This window comes from Musca vetustissima, unplaced genomic scaffold, assembly GCF_032173495.1.
Source record: "Musca vetustissima isolate MV318-11 ecotype Yass unplaced genomic scaffold, APGP_CSIRO_Mvet_v1 utg18700, whole genome shotgun sequence".
Lineage (NCBI taxonomy): Eukaryota > Metazoa > Arthropoda > Insecta > Diptera > Muscidae > Musca > Musca vetustissima.
The window spans coordinates 186,400-208,550 of record NW_026879984.1 but is presented as its reverse complement, the minus strand read 5'-3'; the positions used below and the strand labels follow the sequence as shown (position 1 = coordinate 208,550).

Here is a 22,151-nt window from a genome sequence, read left to right as displayed (position 1 = left end):
TTATGTAAATGGTGCACCAAAGTCCCTATATGTATCATTCGATTTGCACGAAATTTGGCATAGCGTAATGAATTGAGTATGAAACGATGAGTGGTAAGTTTCCTGAAAATCGGTTCAGATTTCTATATAGCTCCCATATATATTTTCGTCCGATGTTATGTAAATGGTGCAACAAAGTCCCTGTATATCCTTGGATTTGCACGGAATTTGAAGTCTAGAGTGATGTGTGTTAATTTTCGCGAAACTCGATTCAGATTTACATATAGCTCCCATATAAAGTCTAGAGTGATGTGTGTTAAGTTTAGTGAAAATCGGAAAATGTGCCTGTTTTAAATTAAATGTTTAATTGTGCGGCGTACTGAATAGCGTGTATCAGTTTTACTATAAATCGCTTTCCATAAATTTTCGACTTCAAATCTGCCCGAATGAAATTAAATGTATCATAGGTTGCAGGAAGACATGAACATGTTTCTTTGAGGGAACAGTGACATGCAATTGTAAGGATACAGTGACATGCAATTGTAAGGATAATCGGTCCAGTCCGACTTTACTACTTTCCTGACTGTTTCTTTTTTCCTATTCCTATTTTTTAATTTTTCTTCTAATTTTATTAGTTTTCCAAAGTTTCAAAATGTTGCTTATCGAAAAAAATCTCAAATCATCTATTGAACATCTTGTCAATAAGATCCCCAAAAACCATCTGCCTTTTGATCCCGTTTTTCGTTCTACCCTCCTGCTGACATAATATTAGCCTTCGATCCTTGGCCAATTTCAAATTTCTTTTGGTAATTAAACGAAACCCAAATTTCACCCCGAAGCACTGAGAACAATTTCAAAACAAAATAAACCCGTGCCGAAATAATTTAATTGTTGTTGCACAACTGCTGCCGCTGCAGTTGTTGTTATATTATTGAGTCATTACCGGATATCGATATAAACAAAAAAAAACAGCAGTTGCTGTTTTCCCAAATTCTTTTGTTTCATTTATGACTCGTCGTCTAACACCTCTTGATGAAATGAATAGTTCGAACAGGGAATTTTATGACGAATCCTGAGCTACCTGAGCCATAATATGAGTTAACAATTAAATTTTGCAGATGTTTGGCAGCATCTTCTTGGGCCTCAGCCACCGTTAAATGCGGGTAGATATGCCACACATGCCACTCAGTCACTCACTCGTCAATTCTCCATGGATATCATGTCCGCTTGTGTGTGTGTCCGTGTGTGCATCTGTGATGGACAATTGTTGTGTTTGTGTTTTTGACATTTGACCCGTGTTATATGTCAAATTGTTAAGCATTGTGTAAATAAAAATTAAAACAAAAGATATTTTTCTTACACACCCGCCTCTCAACTTCCCTCTCCCTTGCATTCCCAAAGGTTATGCAATTCTATAAAAAAATTTTCGACATTTTTATTTCAATGTATTGCCAATGTTTATTTCAGAGCATTGTTTTGAAAATAAAAATCACAATAAGAAATCTTCAAAGATGTTTTAATCTATTGAAGAAAATATTGGAAAAAGGAAAACCTTGACATTACCAGCAGCATTCATGCATGTCATGTCATGCACTCCAAAAAGTCTGATGAAGGTTTCATTTTCTGCAAAATAATGGCTGCTTCTTATGTTCTCTATCATTACTTGAAATCTGCAAGGGAAAAGGTCTGCAAAGGTAGTGAAATGTTATTGAACTTCTCAATAGAACAACAACAAAGAGAAGAAAATAAAGAAGAAGAAGACAAGTAAATAGTATTGGCTTTGGACATTATCCGAATTTCCATTTAAAACCGGTAGCAAATTCCAAAGGGCCTTAAGCAAACAAGTCATTGAGAGATATGAGAAAACAGAGAGAGAGAGAGAGAGAGTAACAAAAAATTTAAAACATGGAATGTTGTTCTTCAATGTTGTTATTAAATACTGATTTTATAACGAGATAGTTTCATTATTAAGTAACTTAATTAATTAAATTTTAGCTGAATTTCAATATAAATATGTTTTTATGGATTAGTATGCAAAAATATTCATATTCTAAAAAAAATCACTTAGCTGAATTACATATTTTAACAATTCAGCTCAGCTGGATTGCAGTATATTCGCACATTATGTAATAATACATTAATTTATACGTGAAAATATTACTATTTGGCAAATTCAGCTCAGCTGAATTGCACGAATATGATTTATTTTTATTGGAAAATAAGTTTATGTTCGAAAATATTCACGGTTTAAATAATTCAGCTGAGCTGAATTACACAAACAGTATTACATCAACAATAAAAATGAAATGTGTGTGAAGATGAATTGAACAAATATGATTTATATAATTTTTTATAGAAATATTTTAAACAAATCACAAATTCAACTCAGTTAAAATGCTACCAAATAATATGATAAAATTTAAAATGAATTAATTCAGCTTATCTAAATTACAATATAAATATGTTTTTATGGATTAGTATGCAAAAATATTAAAATTTTAACAAATTTCCTTAGCTGAATAACATATTTTGACAATTCAGCTCAGCTGAATTGCAGTAGATTCGCATATTATATAATATATTAATTTATACGTGAAAATATTACAATTTTGCAAATTCAGCTCAGTTGCATTGCACAAATATGATTTATTTTTATTGGAAAATAATTTTATATTCGTAACTATTCACGTTTTAATAATTCAGCTTAGCTGAATTACACCAAAAGTATTAAATCGGCAATAAAAATGAAATATATGTGAAGAAGAATTGAAAAAACATGAGTTATTTAATATAACACATACTTTTTTATACGAATGTTTTAAACAAATCCCAAATTCAGCTCAGTTAAAATGCTGCCAAACAATTCAACTGAGCTAAATTAATCAGAATAATATTTATTGAAATAAATAATTAAACTTCAAGTGTAAATTTATCAATTCAGCTATGCTTACTTGCATTTAAACTATGTTTTCCTGCATTTCAGACATATTTCTCGTAAATTATTTTTCAAATTTTAAAATTCAGCCAAGCTGAATTTGCACAGAAGAATAAAAAAACAAAAATAAAATTATGTGCATGTATAAATAAAAATAGTTTTTGCAATTCAGCTCTTTGCTGAGTTATATAAAAATTAAAAAAATAACATTTTCAAATCAATTATAAAAATAAAAATTAAAAATAAAATACACAATATGGCCCCTAACGGACTTTATTTATTTTCTAGTTTTTTCACATCAACTGGTTTAAAAAAATATTTTATAAATAATTTCTTTGTATTTATTTTTTTTTTAAATTTTTCTTATAAATGAATTAATTTTTAATACAAATCTACTTAACTACAGCAGTTAATACTCGTACTGCACTCTCCTCTCACAATTGAATTGATTTTCTCTCCCTCTTTCTCTAAATTCCAATTTCACATCTCCCTTTATGTTTGTCCAATTAGAAAGGCCTCTCTGAAAGGCCCACTGAGAGTAAGGCAATTGCATTGTTTATTTCTGTATAGTTTAACTATATTAATTCTCTCTCTCTATCTCTGCCTTAAGTCAACAGCGACCTCTACAAACAAACTCTATAAAATCGCAAAACAAAACAAAAATCGCAACAAAAACAACCACCATTAACCACCCACCCACATATGTAAATAAAACACTTCGCCTCTCTCGCTCACTTACTCTCTGCCAACGGACATGCTCACTGCCCACACATTAACGGCAAATTGTGATTGAACAGGACTAAAAACATCACAGAGAGTAGACTCGGTGCTACTCTCCACTGAGTGGTGTGTGTGCGTGTTTACTCTGGCAACAACAATGCTGCCACTGAAACAGTAGTATTTTTCATAGTGTAATGACATAGACGGCATAGAAGGATATACGGAGAAAATAATAAAAGAAATTTTTAATTTTCGCTTAGACAATAAAGACTTTATTTTACAATGAATTAACAACAACAAATAAAAAGAAACAAATGTGTTCCATATAAATTGCCAAATATATATTTTTTAAAGAAAACTATCAACAAAATATTATTAATAATTTCGGTATAAAGGAAGATAAAAAAGAAGAACAAGAAAATCAATATAAAAACCGTAGTAGAACATTGCAAATGTTCTACAGACACAGACAACAGGATTCCTTACAAACATTGTTAGCTCGAGGAGTGTGTGTTTGTGTGCGAGAGTGTGTGTTTGGTGTAAAAGGTGTGTAACAAATTTCGGAATTTAATAAAAGAAATAAATGTTCAGTGAATTATTTTATATAATACTTAATGAATATTATCTGTAGTATTAGTAAAAAATTGTTAATTAAAATATATATGTTACTAATAACTTAAAATTGAGAGAGAGAGCCTATATCCCCATTGGCTGCATAACATTGAATTTACTCCGTGTGAACTTGTAGTAAAACGTGTCCCATTTGGCTAATCCCTTGGGTGTTGAAAAACAAGGTGTGGATAGAATATGAAATGTCTCAAAAGAGTCGAGGCAACAAAATTTTCGGTTTCGTTTTGGTTAAGTAAATATTTTATGAAACCGAAAACAAAATATGGAAACAATAAAAATAATATTGAAATATTAACAACAAAATAATTGCAGAATTAAAAAAAATAGGGAAAAATATAAAATAGCTTACCAAAGGTATGCATCCTGAGGAACTTGGCGGATTCTTCAGAGAAGGGTGTGAAAATGAGAAACTATCTAAAAGAAAAAAAAAAACAATACTAATATAAATTTATATAACAAAAATAATTTATTTAACAAAACAAACAGATAAATTGCAAAAAATGTTAGCTGAATTTTAAAATATGCAATTTGAATATTACAAATCCACTGACAATCATGTTTAAGATTAAAATCGCCATATTCAGCTAGTTGAAATGCATAATGCATAATTCTCTCAAAATTAATATGCAATAATTACTAGTGCTAAAAAATCAAATTCAGCAAGCTGAATTGTGCAAATTTTAAAGTTTTATGATTGCGAAACAATTCAAATCTACGTAACAAAGTCAAATTATCATATTCAGCTAGCTGAATATCAAATTTTCTAATAAAAGTGATTTTTATAAACAATAAATATACATTTAAAACAAAATAAATCAATTTAAAATAAAAAAAAAGTTAATAAACAAATTTATTAGCAAAATAATGCTGAATATTTAAGCTTTTTATGGCAAAAGGCAGCTGTTTTTATTTTCGAATATTTGTAATTAACACATAATTTAAAACGGACTCAAATTCAAGTTAATAAATTTTAATAATAAACAAAAAATTTATTAAAAAATATATTTATTTGTGCCAAAAAATCAAATTCAGCTAACTGAATTGAATACATTTTAAAGTTTTATGATTGTGAAACAATTAACAAATATGAAACAAAGGCATATTGTCATATTCAGCTAGCAGAATAACCTATTTTGCAACCAAAATGTTTTCTAAACATAATAGATCTACAACAAACCTATTAAAATTCAACTAAACTCCTATTGCAGTTATAAATCATCATATTAAGCTAGCTGAATTGTGTAAATTGTAATTGTTTAAAAATTGCTAGGTCAACTGAATTACAAAATATTGAATAAGAATATGTCTACATGTGATAATGATCTATATGGAAATTATGGAATCAAATTAAGCTTGCTGAATTGTATAATATTAACATAACCTATTTGCTGAATTGGAAGTTTGTTGTTGAATCTGAAATGATTCAATAAAATATTAGCTATCTGTGAAAATGATTGTAAATTAAAGTAATTAACTAATATTCAGCTAGCTGAATTATACATTCATGCCAAAAAATACGTTTAAAAACTTACTATAAATTATATTTCAATGTTCGAAGTTGAAAAGTTTGTACAGAAAACTTAATTCAGCTTGCTGAATTACAATAATAATTTATTTAGATGAATTTCCAATGAATAAAAACATTACAGAAAAAACAAATGTTGTTATTAAAATCTTTTTTTTTACGAATACATTTTTTTGGTGACAATTCAACAAGCTGAATTACGCTGAAACTAGCTGAATGTTCATTAAAATGATTAAAAAGCACGAAACTATGCTTCCTCTTCTATTCAGATAGCTGAATTACGCAAAAACATTCTTACACACTTTATTCACACTAAAATTAAAAATTTATAAGTAAAAATGTCAATTCAGCTAGATTTAGCTTGATACAAAAATGTAAATTCCGTTAGCAGAATTACATACTTTTACATAAAAATGTAAATTCAGTTAGCTAAATTGCAAAATTTCCCGAAAAATATACACATTCAGCTTGCTGAATTCAATTTTTTCATCAAAAAATATATGAACAGCTAACTGAATTCCGATTTTCACTAATAAAAATTTTATTCATCTAGCTGAATTCAAAAAAGTTTTCGAAAAATTTTAAAACAGTTAGCTGAGTTACATATTTGTAACCAAAAATGTAAATTCAGCTAGCTGAATTGAAATTTTTCAAGATAAAATAAATATCCTGCATGATGAATTTAATTTTGTCATCGAAAAATGTGTGACTAATTTTATCGAAGAAATTATCTTAAGCTGAATAAAAAAATATAAGATTTTTACTAATAAATCCCAAAATTATTTGCCAAAAACATCTGAATCAAAATCTCCCCTTCTTCTTCTCCTTACAGGTCATTACACCACAACGGCATGGTGATGTATATATCTACAATATACCCCAGCAACAATTGCACCAACAACAGCAGCAACAACACCATCACCATTTGTCACAGTCACAATCCCATATCCAGCAGCAGCACCACCACCACCAACAAATCTACCAAAATCTTCCCAATCGCTCATTAAGTCACGAATTCGACACCTACGACATACCCAAACCCGCTGTACCCGTTAATTACGACACACCGCGCAACATTCAGCGTAACATGGCCCACTTGCATGCTGCCGCCATGAAAGCCGCCTGCTCCACTCCAATTCAGGAAGAAAATTATGATGTGCCAAGACCATTGAATTCGTTGCTGCAACATCAGCATACCCTGACACCGAGCAGTTCGAACTCCTCACTGCTGACCAGTGACAGCTTGTCGTTGTCATTTTCATCATCGAATCGTTCATCGTTGGCGAATATGCCCGATTATGATATACCGCGTCGTAATCCGTTGCCGGTGAGAGCAGTGCTGCAACAGCAGCAGCAACAACAACAGCAGAGACCCTCATCGAGAGCCTCGGTGAATGGTAATTGTTCGACCTATGATTTCCCCATCGCGACAAATGGTGTGGATAAAAATGCCACCGTTACCAAAGAGCTACCACTGGAATTGTCCTCGGCATTGGAAACTCTGGCCAAACTGCAATCGGAAACGACAACGGCAATAACCAGGTGAGTTGTTGGAAGTGATTTGTGGTTCCTATAACCTATTGGAGGTTACCGACAAAACTAACCATGAACCGTAAATTTGTCCTTAGCCAAATCCGTGGATTTTTTTAAATAATTTTTCCATTCTTCTTCTTCATCTTCCTTTTCTTGTAGACTTCTGGCCTTTGTCTCACCCGACTGGCGTAGCCGTGAAAAATTTGAACCTGTCCTTATGGAGGTGAAATTGGCCGCAGTACGTCTGCGTACCGCCCTACATGATTTGGCGGAGTTTGGTGAGGGTGCCTTGGGCAATGCCTCCAAATCTGAGGATCGTACGCTGGCACAAAAACTAAAACCCATTATTCGGGCACTGCGGGATGCCAATAAATTGGTGCAAGAATCCTGTGAAGTTCTGGAGGCCAACGGTGGTTGGTCCTTAGATCAATTGGTGCGTAACGATGACAAGGGAACGTGTAAATCTCCCGATAGCTTAGATCGCCTTATAGCCTGTGCTCAAACCCTCACCGAAGATGTTCGGTCCACAACTTCGTTTATTCAAGGCAATGCTTCGTTGCTGTTCAAAAGGCAATTGAATGAGGTGATCGAGGAATCATCGGCCATTAATCAAACGTCAACTTCGGTGCCTCACACACCCACCGCCAATGATCCGACAGATCACAGCCATGCTGACTGGTTGGAGGATTACGATTATGTCTCGTTCGAATCGAAAGAGGCAGCGGCAAGGAAAAATTCCTCACTACGTGAAAATATTCAGGATAATTTGAAAAATAAATTCGACACGGAATTGAAAATAGCTGAGAACACTGTCCTGACCATGGCCAATAATGCCCAGCAGACGACACCTTCCACGCCCAGTAATGGGAAAAAGTTGCAAACGGAAATGACCGACAAGGATAAAATGTTGGTACGCTATTATGCAGTGCAAATCTCCACCCACATGGGTAATCTGCGCCAGGCCATTGACTCCTTCCTCGAGACAGTGGAGAAAAATCAACCACCCAAATTTTTCATTGCCTATGGGAAATTTGTGGTGGTGAGTGCTCACAATTTGGTCACCATTGGTGACATTGTTCATCGCAACGTTTCCAAAATCGATTTGAAAGAGAAAATCCTCCGATGTACCAATAATCTGGCGGAGGCCTTAAAAACCTGTGTACTAAAATCCAAACAGGCAGCTGCTCATTTTCCCAGTGTAACAGCTGTTCAGGAAATGGTCGATTCCGTGGTGGATATCAGCCATTTGGCTTCGGATTTGAAAACCGTGATGTTGCATGCCGTGCAATTGACAACTTAAGGATTGAAGTAAAGCGAAATAGAACAGGTTACACACACACACCCAAAACAAGGCTTCAAAAGTCTTCCATATAGATACATACATATGAAGAAACATAATTTCTTTCCAAAAATTAAAGAAAGCTTTTTGGCAACGAAATGAAAATCATAAACATGGCAACCATGCTTGCTAAAAAGCTTTAAAAGCTATTATATATCCACAGAAGATCATGTCAACCCAAAAAAACCCTAATGATTTTCGCACACAAAAAGAACCTTGGCTTAAGCTTAATGCAACGATTAGTTTAGTTTCGTGAAAGCTTTGTTAAAGTTTTCTTCTTTATTTTGTATTTGTTTTTATTTTACCATACAACCAAAGAAATTTGTTTTTAAGATGAGCAGCAACGCAACAAAAAAGTGACAAAAGAAAAGCTTTTAGAAAATTGAAGAAAAAAAACAATAGAACGGAAGTTGAAATCTGCTTTGGAAATTAAAGAAAAAATTACAAATTTCGAACATGTAAAGAGAACCCAAAAAAAAATTCAATAAAATCGATTGGGGATTTGAAAGCTTTTATTAAAAAAGCTCTTTAAATTGTTTCAAGTTTAGACAGCTTTTGAAAATAGTTTTTTGTTCCCAAATTAGATTTTATTGAAAATTTTTACCGAATATGTAATGAGAACCCAAAAAAAAAAATTGAAAAAATTATGGTTGGGGATCTGACAGCTTTTATTTATAAAAGCTCTACATTTAGTTTCATGTTTAGAAATCTTTTAGGGATGAAACCTTTATTCTCAATGTTTTAGATGTTATTGAAATTCTTACCGACTTTAGGAAGCTTTTTGTAAAAAAGCTTTTATTGGCAAAAAGTATTTTTTTCGTTATTCTAAATTAAAATAAGAAACTTTCTATAATTTGACTGCTATAAACAAGATTATGAAAACTAAAATTTCGATTTGAAAGCTTTGTGCATTAAAAGCTTTATAATCAATTCTACTTTAAAAAACGAATTTTCCTCTCCCAAAATAGTTATCAATTGAAATAAAAAGGTTTAATCATAAAAATAACATTAATTCTGGTTTTGAAAGCTTTTCTTTGTAGTAAAGCTTTAATAAACAATCAAAAAACAAACTTGTAAAAGCTTGACTTGAAAGCTTTGTTTTCGGGAAAGCTCTCTGAACGGAAAAGTACATTCATTATTGTAGCGCATTTCTAAAACATGTTCGATTTCTTAATTGCATTTTAGAGAATTGGGTTTTAGATTATTTTCCGACATGTCGGACCAAAGTCGGAATTATGATAATTTATGATAATTTTGGGAAAAAAAATTATTCGACTCTACAAAAAAGAATGATGTCAATTCAAAGTGATTTCCTTATGACATTTTCATACATGTTGTTTAGATTTTCTTCCGACATGTCTGATACAGTTCTGAAGTAGTGGGGAATGGAGAAAATATATAGTTTCCCTGAAAAAATTAAAAAAAAATTATTTAGATTATCTTCCGACATGTCTGAAAAATTTTTAAAGTAATGGGGAATAGAGAAAATTAAGTCTTATGCCATTTAAAAAATCAATAGGCTGGCCTACCGGAACGCAGTAAAATTTTTGTAAATTTTAAATATTTTCTCTATGACATTTCCGTAGTTTTGGTTTAGATTTTCTTCCGACATATCTGGCTAAACTCTGAAATGGAAAATAGGAAAAAATTTAATTTTTTTCTAAAAAAAATATATCGAATATTTGGCAAGCTGGAACAAAATTTCAATGGAAAAATGTTTCTGAAATATAATCGATTTTTTTTTCAGACATGTCTGACAAAATTCGGAAATAATGTGGAGTCTAAACAAAAATTAATTTTTTCTAAAAAAATATATCGAATATTTGACAAGCAGGAACAAAATTTGTTCAATGAAGAAATGCCTTTGAAATATAATCGATTTTTTTCAGACATGTCTTACAAAATTCGGAAATAATGTGGAGTCTAAAAAAATTAAATCTTGTCTAAAAAAATATATCGAATATTTGGCAAGCTGGAACAAAGTTTGTCCAATGAAAAAATACTTTTGAAATATAGTCGATTTTTTTCAGACATGTCTGACAAAATTCGGAAATAAGATGGAGTCTAAAAAAATGATTAATTTTTTTTAAAAAAATTATCGCATATTTGACAAGCTAGAACAAAGTTTGTCCAATAAAAAAATACTTTTGAAATATAGTCGATTTTTTACAGACATGTCTGACAAAATTCGGAAATAATCTGAAGTCTAAAAAAAATTAAATTTATAAAAAAATATATCGAATATTTGACAAGCTGGAACAAAGTTTGTCCAATGAAAAAATACTTTTGAAATATAGTCGATTTTTTCAGACATGTCTGACAAAATTCGAAAATAAAGTAGAGTCTAAAAAAATTAAAAATTTTCTAAAAAATTTATCGAATATTTGACAAGCTGAAAAAATTTGTCCAATGAAAAAATTCTTTTGAAAAATAGTCGATTTTTTTCAATTCTCAAAACAAAAAACATTTGGTAAAAGTTTGCTTAATAGAAAATTTTTATAAATTTTAAATGATTTTCTTTAGACATGTCTGACAAAAATCTGAAGTAATGGGGATTACAAAATATTTTGTATTTTACCCCGAAAAAATCTGGTCTTTCGAAACAAAATATGAACTTTGCAACTAATTTTTGTATCTAAAGATTTTTTTAGATTTCCTTCAGACATGTCTGATGAAATTCGGAAGAAATGTATACAGATATTTTCCATGGCTGCTATGTGACTTTAGACATTTTTTATTAAAATTTTGAAGGCAACTAAGAAAAAATTTTCAAATTTTCCACAATGATCTCTAAAAATTATGAAAATTGCGGTTTTTTTTCAATATTTTTTGGGTTCTCATTACAAGCAATAAATTTAAAAAAATACACCAACAATTTAAAATAAATATAACTAAAAAAATATACACACATATAGTCTGAAATCAGCGTATCGTTCCTTACAAAAAATACAAAATATTTACATATACATATATGTATTGAAAAAAATATATAAAAAAATATTCAAAAATCATATATCAAAAACAAAAAAACGATTCTCTATTTTCTTTAGCAAAAAAAAAAGAAAATGTTTGTTAGTTTCTCCAATCCAAACCCCACAAAAATTATCTGTTAAAAAAAATGTTTTAATTATTTTTGTAAATCAATTGTTAATTTTTAAGGCAAAACACAACAACAGAAATAAAATGGAATTGAGTTTAGATACATACATACACAGGAAAAAAACTATATATTCTGAAAGAGGTCAGGCTTTACAGGATTCTCATTCTAATATATATATATACATTTCCCGCAATCTATATATAAATATAACCAGTAATTAGTCTTTGTAAATATTATTTGTAATTATTCGTTATTTTATGTAAATAGTTCATTATATATATCAACACATTATTTTTATTTCATAATTTTCCCTCCCTTTTCATTGTAGTCAAAAAAAAATTTCAAAATAATTTTAAGTAATATTGAAATAATAAAAGAGAAACTTAATCAACCAAAACAAAGTACTTAGCAAGAAATATAGCATTACAACACATACATATACATACATCCAAATGAAAAATAATTATTTATAAGTTCTTAACTTTGTATACAACAACAAACAAAAAAATACCTACTAATATTTAAAATAAGCAACTTAGTTTATAAGACAAAAACAAAAACAAAGAAAAGCAGTCTTAAAGATTTTTTTCTTTGCTACATTATTTTCGATTTTGTGTCAGACGAACACAAAAACAACTACAAATATAATTAATAATTATATAATAATAAAAAAATAAGTCATTTTTGTAGTTTTCTATTTATATAACAAAAAAAAATATTGTATATTCATATTGCATGCTATAACTGCATAAATAAATTTCAACCTTTTGGCTAAAAAAAAATTATCCAAAAAAATATATTGAATAATATAATGGCATAAACGATATGTATAACAACAAATAAGTTAAAAAAGAAATATGAAATAAAGCATACCTATGTAGAGGAATATTATTACAAAAAAAAAAAAAAAATAAATAACAAAACCTTATTTTTATTATACCCTTCACCACACTGTGGTACAGGGTATTATGTCTTTGTGCATATGTTTGTAACAGGCAAAAATAATCGAGATAGACCCATGGTTCCTTTTGAGAATATACATAGAATCACTTTCTAAGTCGATTTATGCATGTCCGTCCGTCCGTCCGTCTGTCCGTCTGTCTGTCCATGTTAAATTGTAAACAAAATACAGGTCGCATTTATGATCCGAATTGGATGAAATTTGGCATAGGTCACTTATTCGGCCCAAGGACGAACCCTATTGAAATTGGGAAAAATCGGTTCAGATTTAGATATAGCTATATATCTTTCGATTTGCAAGAAATTTAGTACAGCCTAATCAATTAGGTCTAGAATGATGTCTGCCAAGTTTCGTAAAAATCGGTCCAGATTTAGATATAGCTCCCATATATAGTTTCGTCCGATTTCATGTAAATGGTGCCCCAAAGTCCCTATATATCTTTCGATTTGCACGAAATTTGGCATAACGTACTGAATTGAGCCTAGAATGATGTCTGCCCACTTTCGAGAAACTCGGTCCAGATTTAGATATAGCTCCAATATATGGTTTCGTCCGATTTCATGTAAATGGTGCACCAAAGTCGCTATATATCTTTCGATTTGCACGAAATTTGGTACAGCCTAATCATTTAGGTCTAGAATGATGTCTGCCAAGTTTCTTGAAAATCGGTCCAGATTTAGATATAGCTCCCATATATAGTTTCGTCCGTTTTCATGTAAATGGTGCACCAAAGTCGCTATATATCTTTCGATTTGCACGAAATTGGGCATAACGTACTGAATTGAGTCTAGAATGATGTCTACGAAGTATCGAGAAAATCGGTCCAGATTTAGATATAGCTCCCATATATAGTTTCGTCCGATTTCATGTAAATGGCGCACCAAAATCCCTATATATATTTCGATTTGCACGAAATTCGGCATAACGTACTGAGTTGAGCCTAGAGTGATGTCTGCCAAGTTTTGAGAAAATCGGTCCAGATTTAGATATAGCTCCCATATATAGTTTCGTCCGATTTTATGTAAATGGTGCGCCAAAGTCCCTATATATCCTTCGATTTACGAAATTTGGCATATCGTAATGAATTACGTCTAGAATGATATGTGTTAAGTTCACTGAAAATCGGCCCAGATGTAGATATAGCTCCCATATATAATTTTGTCCGATTTAATGTAAATGTTGCACCAAAGTTCTTCCGAGTGTGTGTAAATTGTGCACTAAAGACCCAAAGTTTGTCTGATTTCCACACAATTGGTACAATGAACTGTAGTTACTATAATACATTTCCTTTACATTGCTTTATATATTTTTGTCCCATTGTAAGAAGCAACCCTATATCTGACCAAATGAAAACTTTAGTGTAGGTTACAGAATGACATGTTTATGGATCCATTTTCATGTTAATGGTCCTTCAAAAATTCGACGTCTGTTATGATTCATCTGTTGAATATACCCAAAGTGGTGAAGGGTATCATATAGTCGGCCCCGTCCGACTTTACTGCTTTCCTTACTGGTTTTTTCCTGTTTAAATTCCATCTGGTTCTGTCTTCAAATTTAGAAATGCAGATACCTCCACTGGCCGTAACCACAGATCTTCTGGAGTAAGATGAGTAGATTTGGCTGGGCAATTGAATAAGTGCTTTGTGGTATGAGGGCCCGTACCACATGCTGGGCAGACATCCTGCATCTGGTTATCAATCCGTGTCCAATACGAATTGAGACGACTGCACCATTATGAACGTAATTGGGCCAAAACTACTCTGGTTTGTCGGGGCAGCTGACGTTTTTCAGCTGCTATGGGTTGGGGGTGAGCTTAGAGGACGGTATTCAATCTGTACCCGTTCAGCGCTGCGGCTACTGCATCAGTATGAATGCTATTCAGACCTGCTCGATAGGCAACTTGATCTAGAGGCTCCCTTTTGTAACGTTGAACCTCTCTCTCTAGATCATGCAGATCCATCCTGACACGCCAAGGTGGGGGAGTCCTATCCACCATGGTTGGGATGATTGTCCCTGAAGCATCGGAGCAGGTACTGCAACGAAAGCATACTGCTGTGTAGGGATAAGTTCATCGACTTTCGACTAATCGACTTTTTGTATTCAAAAGTCTAAAAGTCGAAGTCGACTTTTGATCTTTGAGAAAATCGCAAAGTCGACTTTTCAAGATCGACTTTCGATTTTCTTCTTAAATACTTGGTTTATTACCACAAAGCCGAAATTCCAGAACTTTGCGGTTGCGGCTACTGCATCAGTATGAATGCTATTCAAACCTGCTCGATAGGCAACTTGATCTAGAGGCTCCCTTTTGTAACGTTGAACCTCTCTCTCTAGATCATGCAGATCCTTCCTGACACGCCAGGGTGGGGGAGTCCTATCCACCATATGATGGTTGGAATGATTGTCCCTGAAGCATCGGAGCAGGTACTGCAACGAAAACATACTGCTGTGTAGGGATAAGTACATCGACTTTCGACTAATCGTATTGTATTTGTATTCAAAAGTCTAAAAGTCGAAGTCGACTTCTGATTTTTGAGAAAATCGCAAAGTCGACTTTTCAAGATCGACTTTCGATTTTCTTCTTAAATACTTGGTTTATTACCACAAAGCCGAAATTGCCCAAAGACTATAAATTCCAGAACTTTATTTCATCTGTTGACATCAATTCTTATAAAAAATTAAATTTTTAGTCGATTTTGCTTTAATTGGTAAAAGTCGAAAATCGATTTTGAACAGGTTTGACAAAATCGAAAGATCCAAAAATCGACTTTTTAGTCAAAGGCAAAAATCGAAAAGTCTAAAAATCAACTTTTTGGCCAGAGGCAAAAATAGATAAGTCTTAAAGTCTACTTTTACTCTCGACTACGTATCCCTATTGCTGTGCTGACGTAAGGGAAGGATCTTCGTCTCCGCATGAAGATGGTCCACTGGAGTCATGAGGAGGCACCTAGTCGCAGTCCTCAGGGCGGCGTTCTGACAGGTCCGAATACTTCTCCATTGCGTATCACTAGAGTTCGCAGACCACACTGGAACCGCATAGCTTGCCACAGACCGACCTATCGCTTTGTAAGAGGTCAACAAGGTTTCCTTATCTGCGCCCCAAGTGCTGCCGCAGCAGTGGTTTGCGCGGACGATTTAAATATACTGTCAAATGTGACCCCGAGTGTTTTGGGGGTAGTTGGTGGTCGGAATTGTATGCCCCTCGACCTTCACATTCAACGGCATTCTCATCTCCGCAGTCCATGTGGTAAATATTGTGGTCGGATATTTTCATATTCCTCGCTTTAAAGAAGGCTGCTAATTCGAAAATCGATTTTGAACAGGTTTGACAAAATCGTAAGATCGAAAAGTCGACTTTTTTAGTCAAAGGCAAAAATCGAAAAGTCTAAAAATCGACTTTTTGGCCAGAGGCAAAAATAGAAAAGTCTTAAACTCTACTTTTAATCTCGACTACGTATCCCTATTGCTGTGCTGACGTAAGGGAAGGATCTTCGTCTCCGCATGAAGATGGTGCACTGGAGTCATGAGGAGGCACCTAGTCGAAGTCCTCAGGGCGGCGTTCTGACAGGTCCGAATACTTCTCCATTGCGTATCACTAGAGTTTGCAGACCACACTGGAACCGCATAGCTTGCCACAGACCAACCTATCGCTTTGTAAGAGGTCAACAAGGTTTCCTTATCTGCGCCCCAAGTGCTGCCGCAGCAGTGGTTTGCGCGAACGATTTAAATATACTGTCGAATGTGACCCCGAGTGTGGGTAGTTGGAATTGTATGCCCCTCGACCTTCACATTCAACGGCATTCTCATCTCCGCAGTCCATGTGGTAAATAATGTGGCTGACGACTTCGTGGCGGATATTTTCATATTCCTCGCTTTAAAGAAGGCGGCTAATTCGACGAGATAGTCGTTCAACCTCACAAAAATGTCCTCAACAATGGGACCCGCCCGTATCGTACAATCATCTACATATGTAACGATTTCTATGCCGTCCGGAGGGCCTGGAATGCCGGAAAGGTAGAGGTTAAACAGTTCCGGAGAAATCACTGTACCCTGGGGAACTTCCTGTTTAACTCTACGGGGTTTGGACTTCTTGTTCCGGAACTCCACATACGACTGGTGTCCACACATATAGTTGTTTATCAAACGTTTCAAATTCGGCCGGAGGGAAATGTTCTCAATGTCCTCAAATAGCGTGGCATGATTGACAGTATCAAAGGCTTTTGATAGGTCAAGCGCTACCAACACCGTTCTATCGCACGGTCGGTTATGGTTAAGTCCTCGACTTATATGTGTGGAGATGGCGTGCAACGCTGTTGTTGTACTCTGTTGCTCTCAGAATCCATGTTGATGATCCGCAACTGGATAGCTTTCTCTAATGCTGGGGAGGAGTAATACCTCAAGGGTCTTCGCTACTGGCGACAAAAGTGAAAACGGCCTGTAAGATTCACCTTTGCTATCATCCTTCCCCGGATGATTGTCGGGACCACACTGTCCATTGTCCAGGCTTCGGGGACGACGTGGATGGCTATCGACAAATTGAGGACGTTGATCAAGTACTCGACTCCTGGCTCGTCCATCTGCTTCAGCATTCACATAGATATTCCGTCTGGGCCCAACGCTTTGGATGGCTTCGGGTTACGGATGACATATGCAACATCACCCATCGTAAACTGTGATTGTACCTCCTCGGGTCGAAGAGATATTATACAACGAAGTACTCTTCTCTTCGCCCTGTCGCTCTCGGGATGCTCGACAAACTGTCGGTTAAAATAACTTGCGCATCCTTTCGGATCAGTCACAGTTTCGTCGTTAAATGTGACTGAGGTCCTATCATCCTTTTTGCCAGGGTTCGAGAGCGACTTAACCGTTGCCCACAGTTTACTTTCTCCGGTACCAATTTTGCAACTCTTCAAGTGATCCAACCATTTATTCCTCTTGTGCTCCGCGACTAATCTGCTGACCTCCAACGTAAGTTCCCTAATCCTGGGATCTGCTGGGTTAGATCGACGGAGCTCATTACGCTCATTTGCTATAGAAACTGCTTCTGCCGGGAAATTAGGTCTCATTTAAGGTATTCGACTAGCAGCTGCAGCTATAATGCCTCGGAATTTCCTTCCATGATGTCCACTACCTCATATATTTTTACTCGAATACCGTTGCAATAAAATTGCAGAAACGATGCACTGCCAGTGGTGGGAACAGCAACGTGCGGGGTTAAGTGCTGCATACTTGGTTGCTGTTGAGAAGACTGCAGTGGAGTTCCGTACTCCGACGAAAAAGACGATATTGTAGACGAAGACTCGCTGGGGATTGCGCTGACGCAGTATGAGGCAACGTAATCCCTTTCGCTGTAATCTCGCAACCGGGCCAACCCGAAACAATTCCTGAAGTGCACCCACTCCCTGCACCCATCACATCTCACCGACACTGACCTGTGGTGAACTATGTTCTGGCAAACCGAACAGAACCACGGTCCGGCGTTTTATTCGATCCCGGCACGGACCAAAAGAATTCGGAGCAAGCATTCCGGGATATGTTGCTCCCAAAAAAGAAAAACAATACAAACATATATAACTGGGTTGGCAGCCGCTGTCCGAGTTGAAGGGGGTCAATCCGGTATCGTAGAACCCGCTGCCGTGGCATTGCAAACAAACGTGGTTTATTTTTTAAAAATATTTTTCGGGATACAAAAATAGGCGTGGAGTTTTTAAAAATACTTTTTCAAGCCATCCAAATAGGAGTAGATATTTAAATAGGAGTAGACATAAACATAGGCTTGGGTTATTAAAGATTTTTTATGGATTTAAGCTAAAAGTGTTAATTAAAAACCAGTGAGCGGAGCAGTATAGTCGGACGGGGCCGACCATACGATACCCTACACAACTACCACGGAAACCGAACATTCTGCGGATGTTTATTCCGAGCCTGGGCAACATTTAGAGGTAAGCAGCACCTCTTCCTTACACTGACATATTTTCCGAATATTACGAGTATTTAGTACAGCTATTGTCCAGATTCCTTTCACCGTGGGTTGTGTTGTGATGTTCGGCTTTCATTTGTGGTCTATTGATCGACTCGAAAATAACACAAAAAATTAAGTTTTCGGTCCACTTCATTCAAAAAATTATTATCTGATCATCACTGAAAATTATAGGCGTTGTCCTTGACCATAACTGGAACCTCATGGAAGATTTCAAAGCGATCAGCGCTATAGTTCCGTTCTCTAGAGTGATAATGGGTTACTAAATAATATACGAATACGGAGATACCTGTAAATATTTATGTGTAAGTCCCGCATCCGAGTACATACAACAATATAATTGGTATTAGTTTAAAGGTCAACCACTCCTCTTGGATATAAAGTCAACTTCTCGGGTCTATGTCCTTCAGGCGTAAATATATACGCTATAGAATACACATTTTGTCATTTTTCACACAAAAGTCAGGGTCCATTTGACCCGCTAAATGTTGACCGATCTTTATCAAAACAGGCATGCTTATTCGTTGGCCCGATCCCCTTCTCCATGCAAAATTTCACGATGTTTGGGCCATTATTGCGGCCTCTGGAGTGACCAGAAAAATCGACAAAAATTTAGTATTAGGTCCATTTCATCCCCTAAATATTAACCGATCTTTCCCAACTTCATTGGCCGGAACCCATCCTACATCCAAAAATTCGTGAAGATTGGTCCATAACTGTGGCCTGTATCGTGTTTACAAATTATAATGGACAGACGGACGGACACACATGTCTAGATCGACTCAGCTAGACGAGATATGACGATTGGTATACTTAAAGGTGGGCCTAGGACCAATATTTCGCGGCGTTACAAACTTTTGAGGCTGCACAAAGCTATAATACCCTGACAACATAGTTGTGTAGGGTATAAATACCCTGACAACATAGTGGTGTAGGGTATAAAAATATTTATTTGTTCATGCGTACATCGAGTAAACATTAAAAACTTGTTATGATTGATTATCTCTATTTACAAAAGAAACAAAAAAAATCTATTTTTGTATCCCATTAGAAAAAATCAAATATTTTGTGACTGGTAAACAAAAAAACTCTGAAGGGTATTTGTTAAACAATTAACTAAAAATAAGCTGAGACGGAACACACAAATCCACAAAACGAAAGATACAAACTAAAATGTGGATAATGATTGCTGCCCCAGCAGACATAATTGAAGGATCGCAGTTTAAATTTAACGCCTTGTTCAAGAACAGCTTCTCAAAGAAAAAACCGGGTTAATTTCGTTTGGGGCTAATAGTTTAAGTAAGCGCCTGCTTATTACGCGTACTTATCATTATGAAGCACAAAAAAAAATAGTTTTTCTTGAAATATGATTTTCAAAAGTCATTTTGAGTGTTTTCTCTACCACACTTTTTGCTTTAGTTCGTCGTTTTCCCTTCATTTTCGTTTTTTTCTGCTGGTTAAGTCAACATTTAGTTTTGTGTTTTTTTTTTCTTTTTTTGACTGTTCGGCTTTCCTTGGCTCATTCTGACATGGCTTTGAGGCGTTAAAGTTGATGGTTAATAACCTTTTGGAAGTTGTTAGTGGAGCTGCTGCTGCCGTTGTTGAAATTTGAGTTGTTAGTTTAAATTATTTTCCATAGTTGTTGTTGGTGTTCCGCTTTAGTCTAAAAATAATAAACTGCTGTTTAAGCAAAACTTGAAGAAATTATTGTGGCGTGATTTTTTTGTATATCTCTACGTCGTGGATGTACTAAGATAGTCGTTCGATGTGCAACAAATATTAAAAAAAAACACTCCTATTTTTAACCTTGAAAAAAAATACTTTTAAAAATCCACGCCTATTTTTTTACTTAAAAAATATTTTTTAATAATCCACGCCTATTTTGGTACCATGAAAAAATATTTTGGAAAAATCCACGTCTATATTATTTTAAAACCAGTGAGCGGAGCAGTATAGTCGGACGGGGCCGACCATACGATACCCTACACACGAAAATCAAACTTTCTGCGGATGTTTATTCCGAGCCTGGGCAATATTTCGTGATATTTGCACCCTCTTGCCCGATTAGAGGCAAGCAGCACCTCTTCCTCACACTGACATATTTTCCGAATATTACGAGTATTCAGTACAGCTATTGTCCAGATTCCCTTCACCGTGGGTTGTGTTGTGATGTTCGGCTTATAATTGTGGCCTATATATCGGCTCGAAAAAAAAACACAAAAAATTAAGTTTTCGGTCCACTTCATCCCAAAATTATTATCTGATCATCAGCGAAAATTATAGGTGTTGTCCTTGACCATAACTGGAATCTGATGGAATCACATTCCAAAACGATCAGCGCTATATTTCCGCCCAATTACCACACTATAGGTAATGGGTTACTAAATAATATCTCACTACGTAAGCTCCTGTATATGATTAAGAGTAACTCCCTCATCTGAGTACATACGACAATATAATTGGTATCAATTTAAAGGTCAACCACTCCTCTTGGCTATACTGTCAACTTCTCCGGTCTATGTCCTTGAGGGGCAAATATATACGCCATAGAATACAAATTTTGTAATTTTTCACACAAAAGTCAGGGTACATTTGACCCGCTAAATATTGACCGATCTTTATCAAAAAAAAAAAAAAATCTTTATCCCGATCCTTTTCTCTATGTAAAATTACGCGATGTTTGGGCCATAATTGCGGCATCTGGAGAGACAAGAAAAACGGACAAAAATTATTTAGTCCATTTCAACTCCTAAATATTAACCGATCTTTACCAAAAACAATAGGGGTCTTCATTGGCCTAAACCCATCCTACATGCAAAATTTCGTGAAGATTGGTCCATAACTGTGACGGACGGACACAAATATCTAGATCGAGGCAGCCAGTGGAGATATGACGATCGGTATACTTAAAGGTGGGTCTAGGGCCAATATTTTGCGGCGTTATAAACTCTTGGGGCTGCACAAAGCTATAATACCCTGACAACATAGTTGTGTAGGATATAAAAAGTTATTTTTGAAGCTCTTCATTTTTGGAAAATTTGTAACTGTAGGGGTCTCTTAAAATCCATCCTGGCCTCATATATATTTTTTATACCCTCCACCATAGTATGGAGGGTATATTAATTTTGTCATTCCGTTTGTAACTCACCGAAATATACATTTCCGACCCTATAAAGTATATATATTCATGATCAGGGTAAAATTCTAAGACGATCTAGCCATGTCCGTCTGTTGTAATCACGCTATCTTATGAAGAAATTTAGATAGGATGCTGAAATTTTGCATAGGGTTGTCTGTTGTCTGCAGGCAGGTTCGAAGTTCGAAGATGGGATATATCGGTCCACGTTTAGACATAGCTCCCATATAAGGGTACCCCCAAATGTTCGGTATTTTCGGGTTCTTGAGCGCGTTTTTCAACCGAATTCGCTGAAATTTGTTACATTGGGTTCTTA

The 22,151-nt window shown here is 34.7% G+C and overlaps 1 protein-coding gene across 1 annotated transcript in view; it reads left to right on the top strand.

The window, feature by feature from the left end:
- LOC133325235 (breast cancer anti-estrogen resistance protein 1) overlaps positions 1–8,622 on the top strand; it is a 74,244-nt gene extending 65,622 nt beyond the window's left edge. The window contains exons 4-5 of the mRNA XM_061534016.1: positions 6,622–7,331; positions 7,482–8,622. Of these exons, the coding sequence (XP_061390000.1) occupies positions 6,622–7,331; positions 7,482–8,622 (1,851 nt within the window). The remainder of the gene's footprint in view (positions 1–6,621; positions 7,332–7,481) is intronic.
- Positions 8,623–22,151: the final 13,529 nt, after the last annotated feature.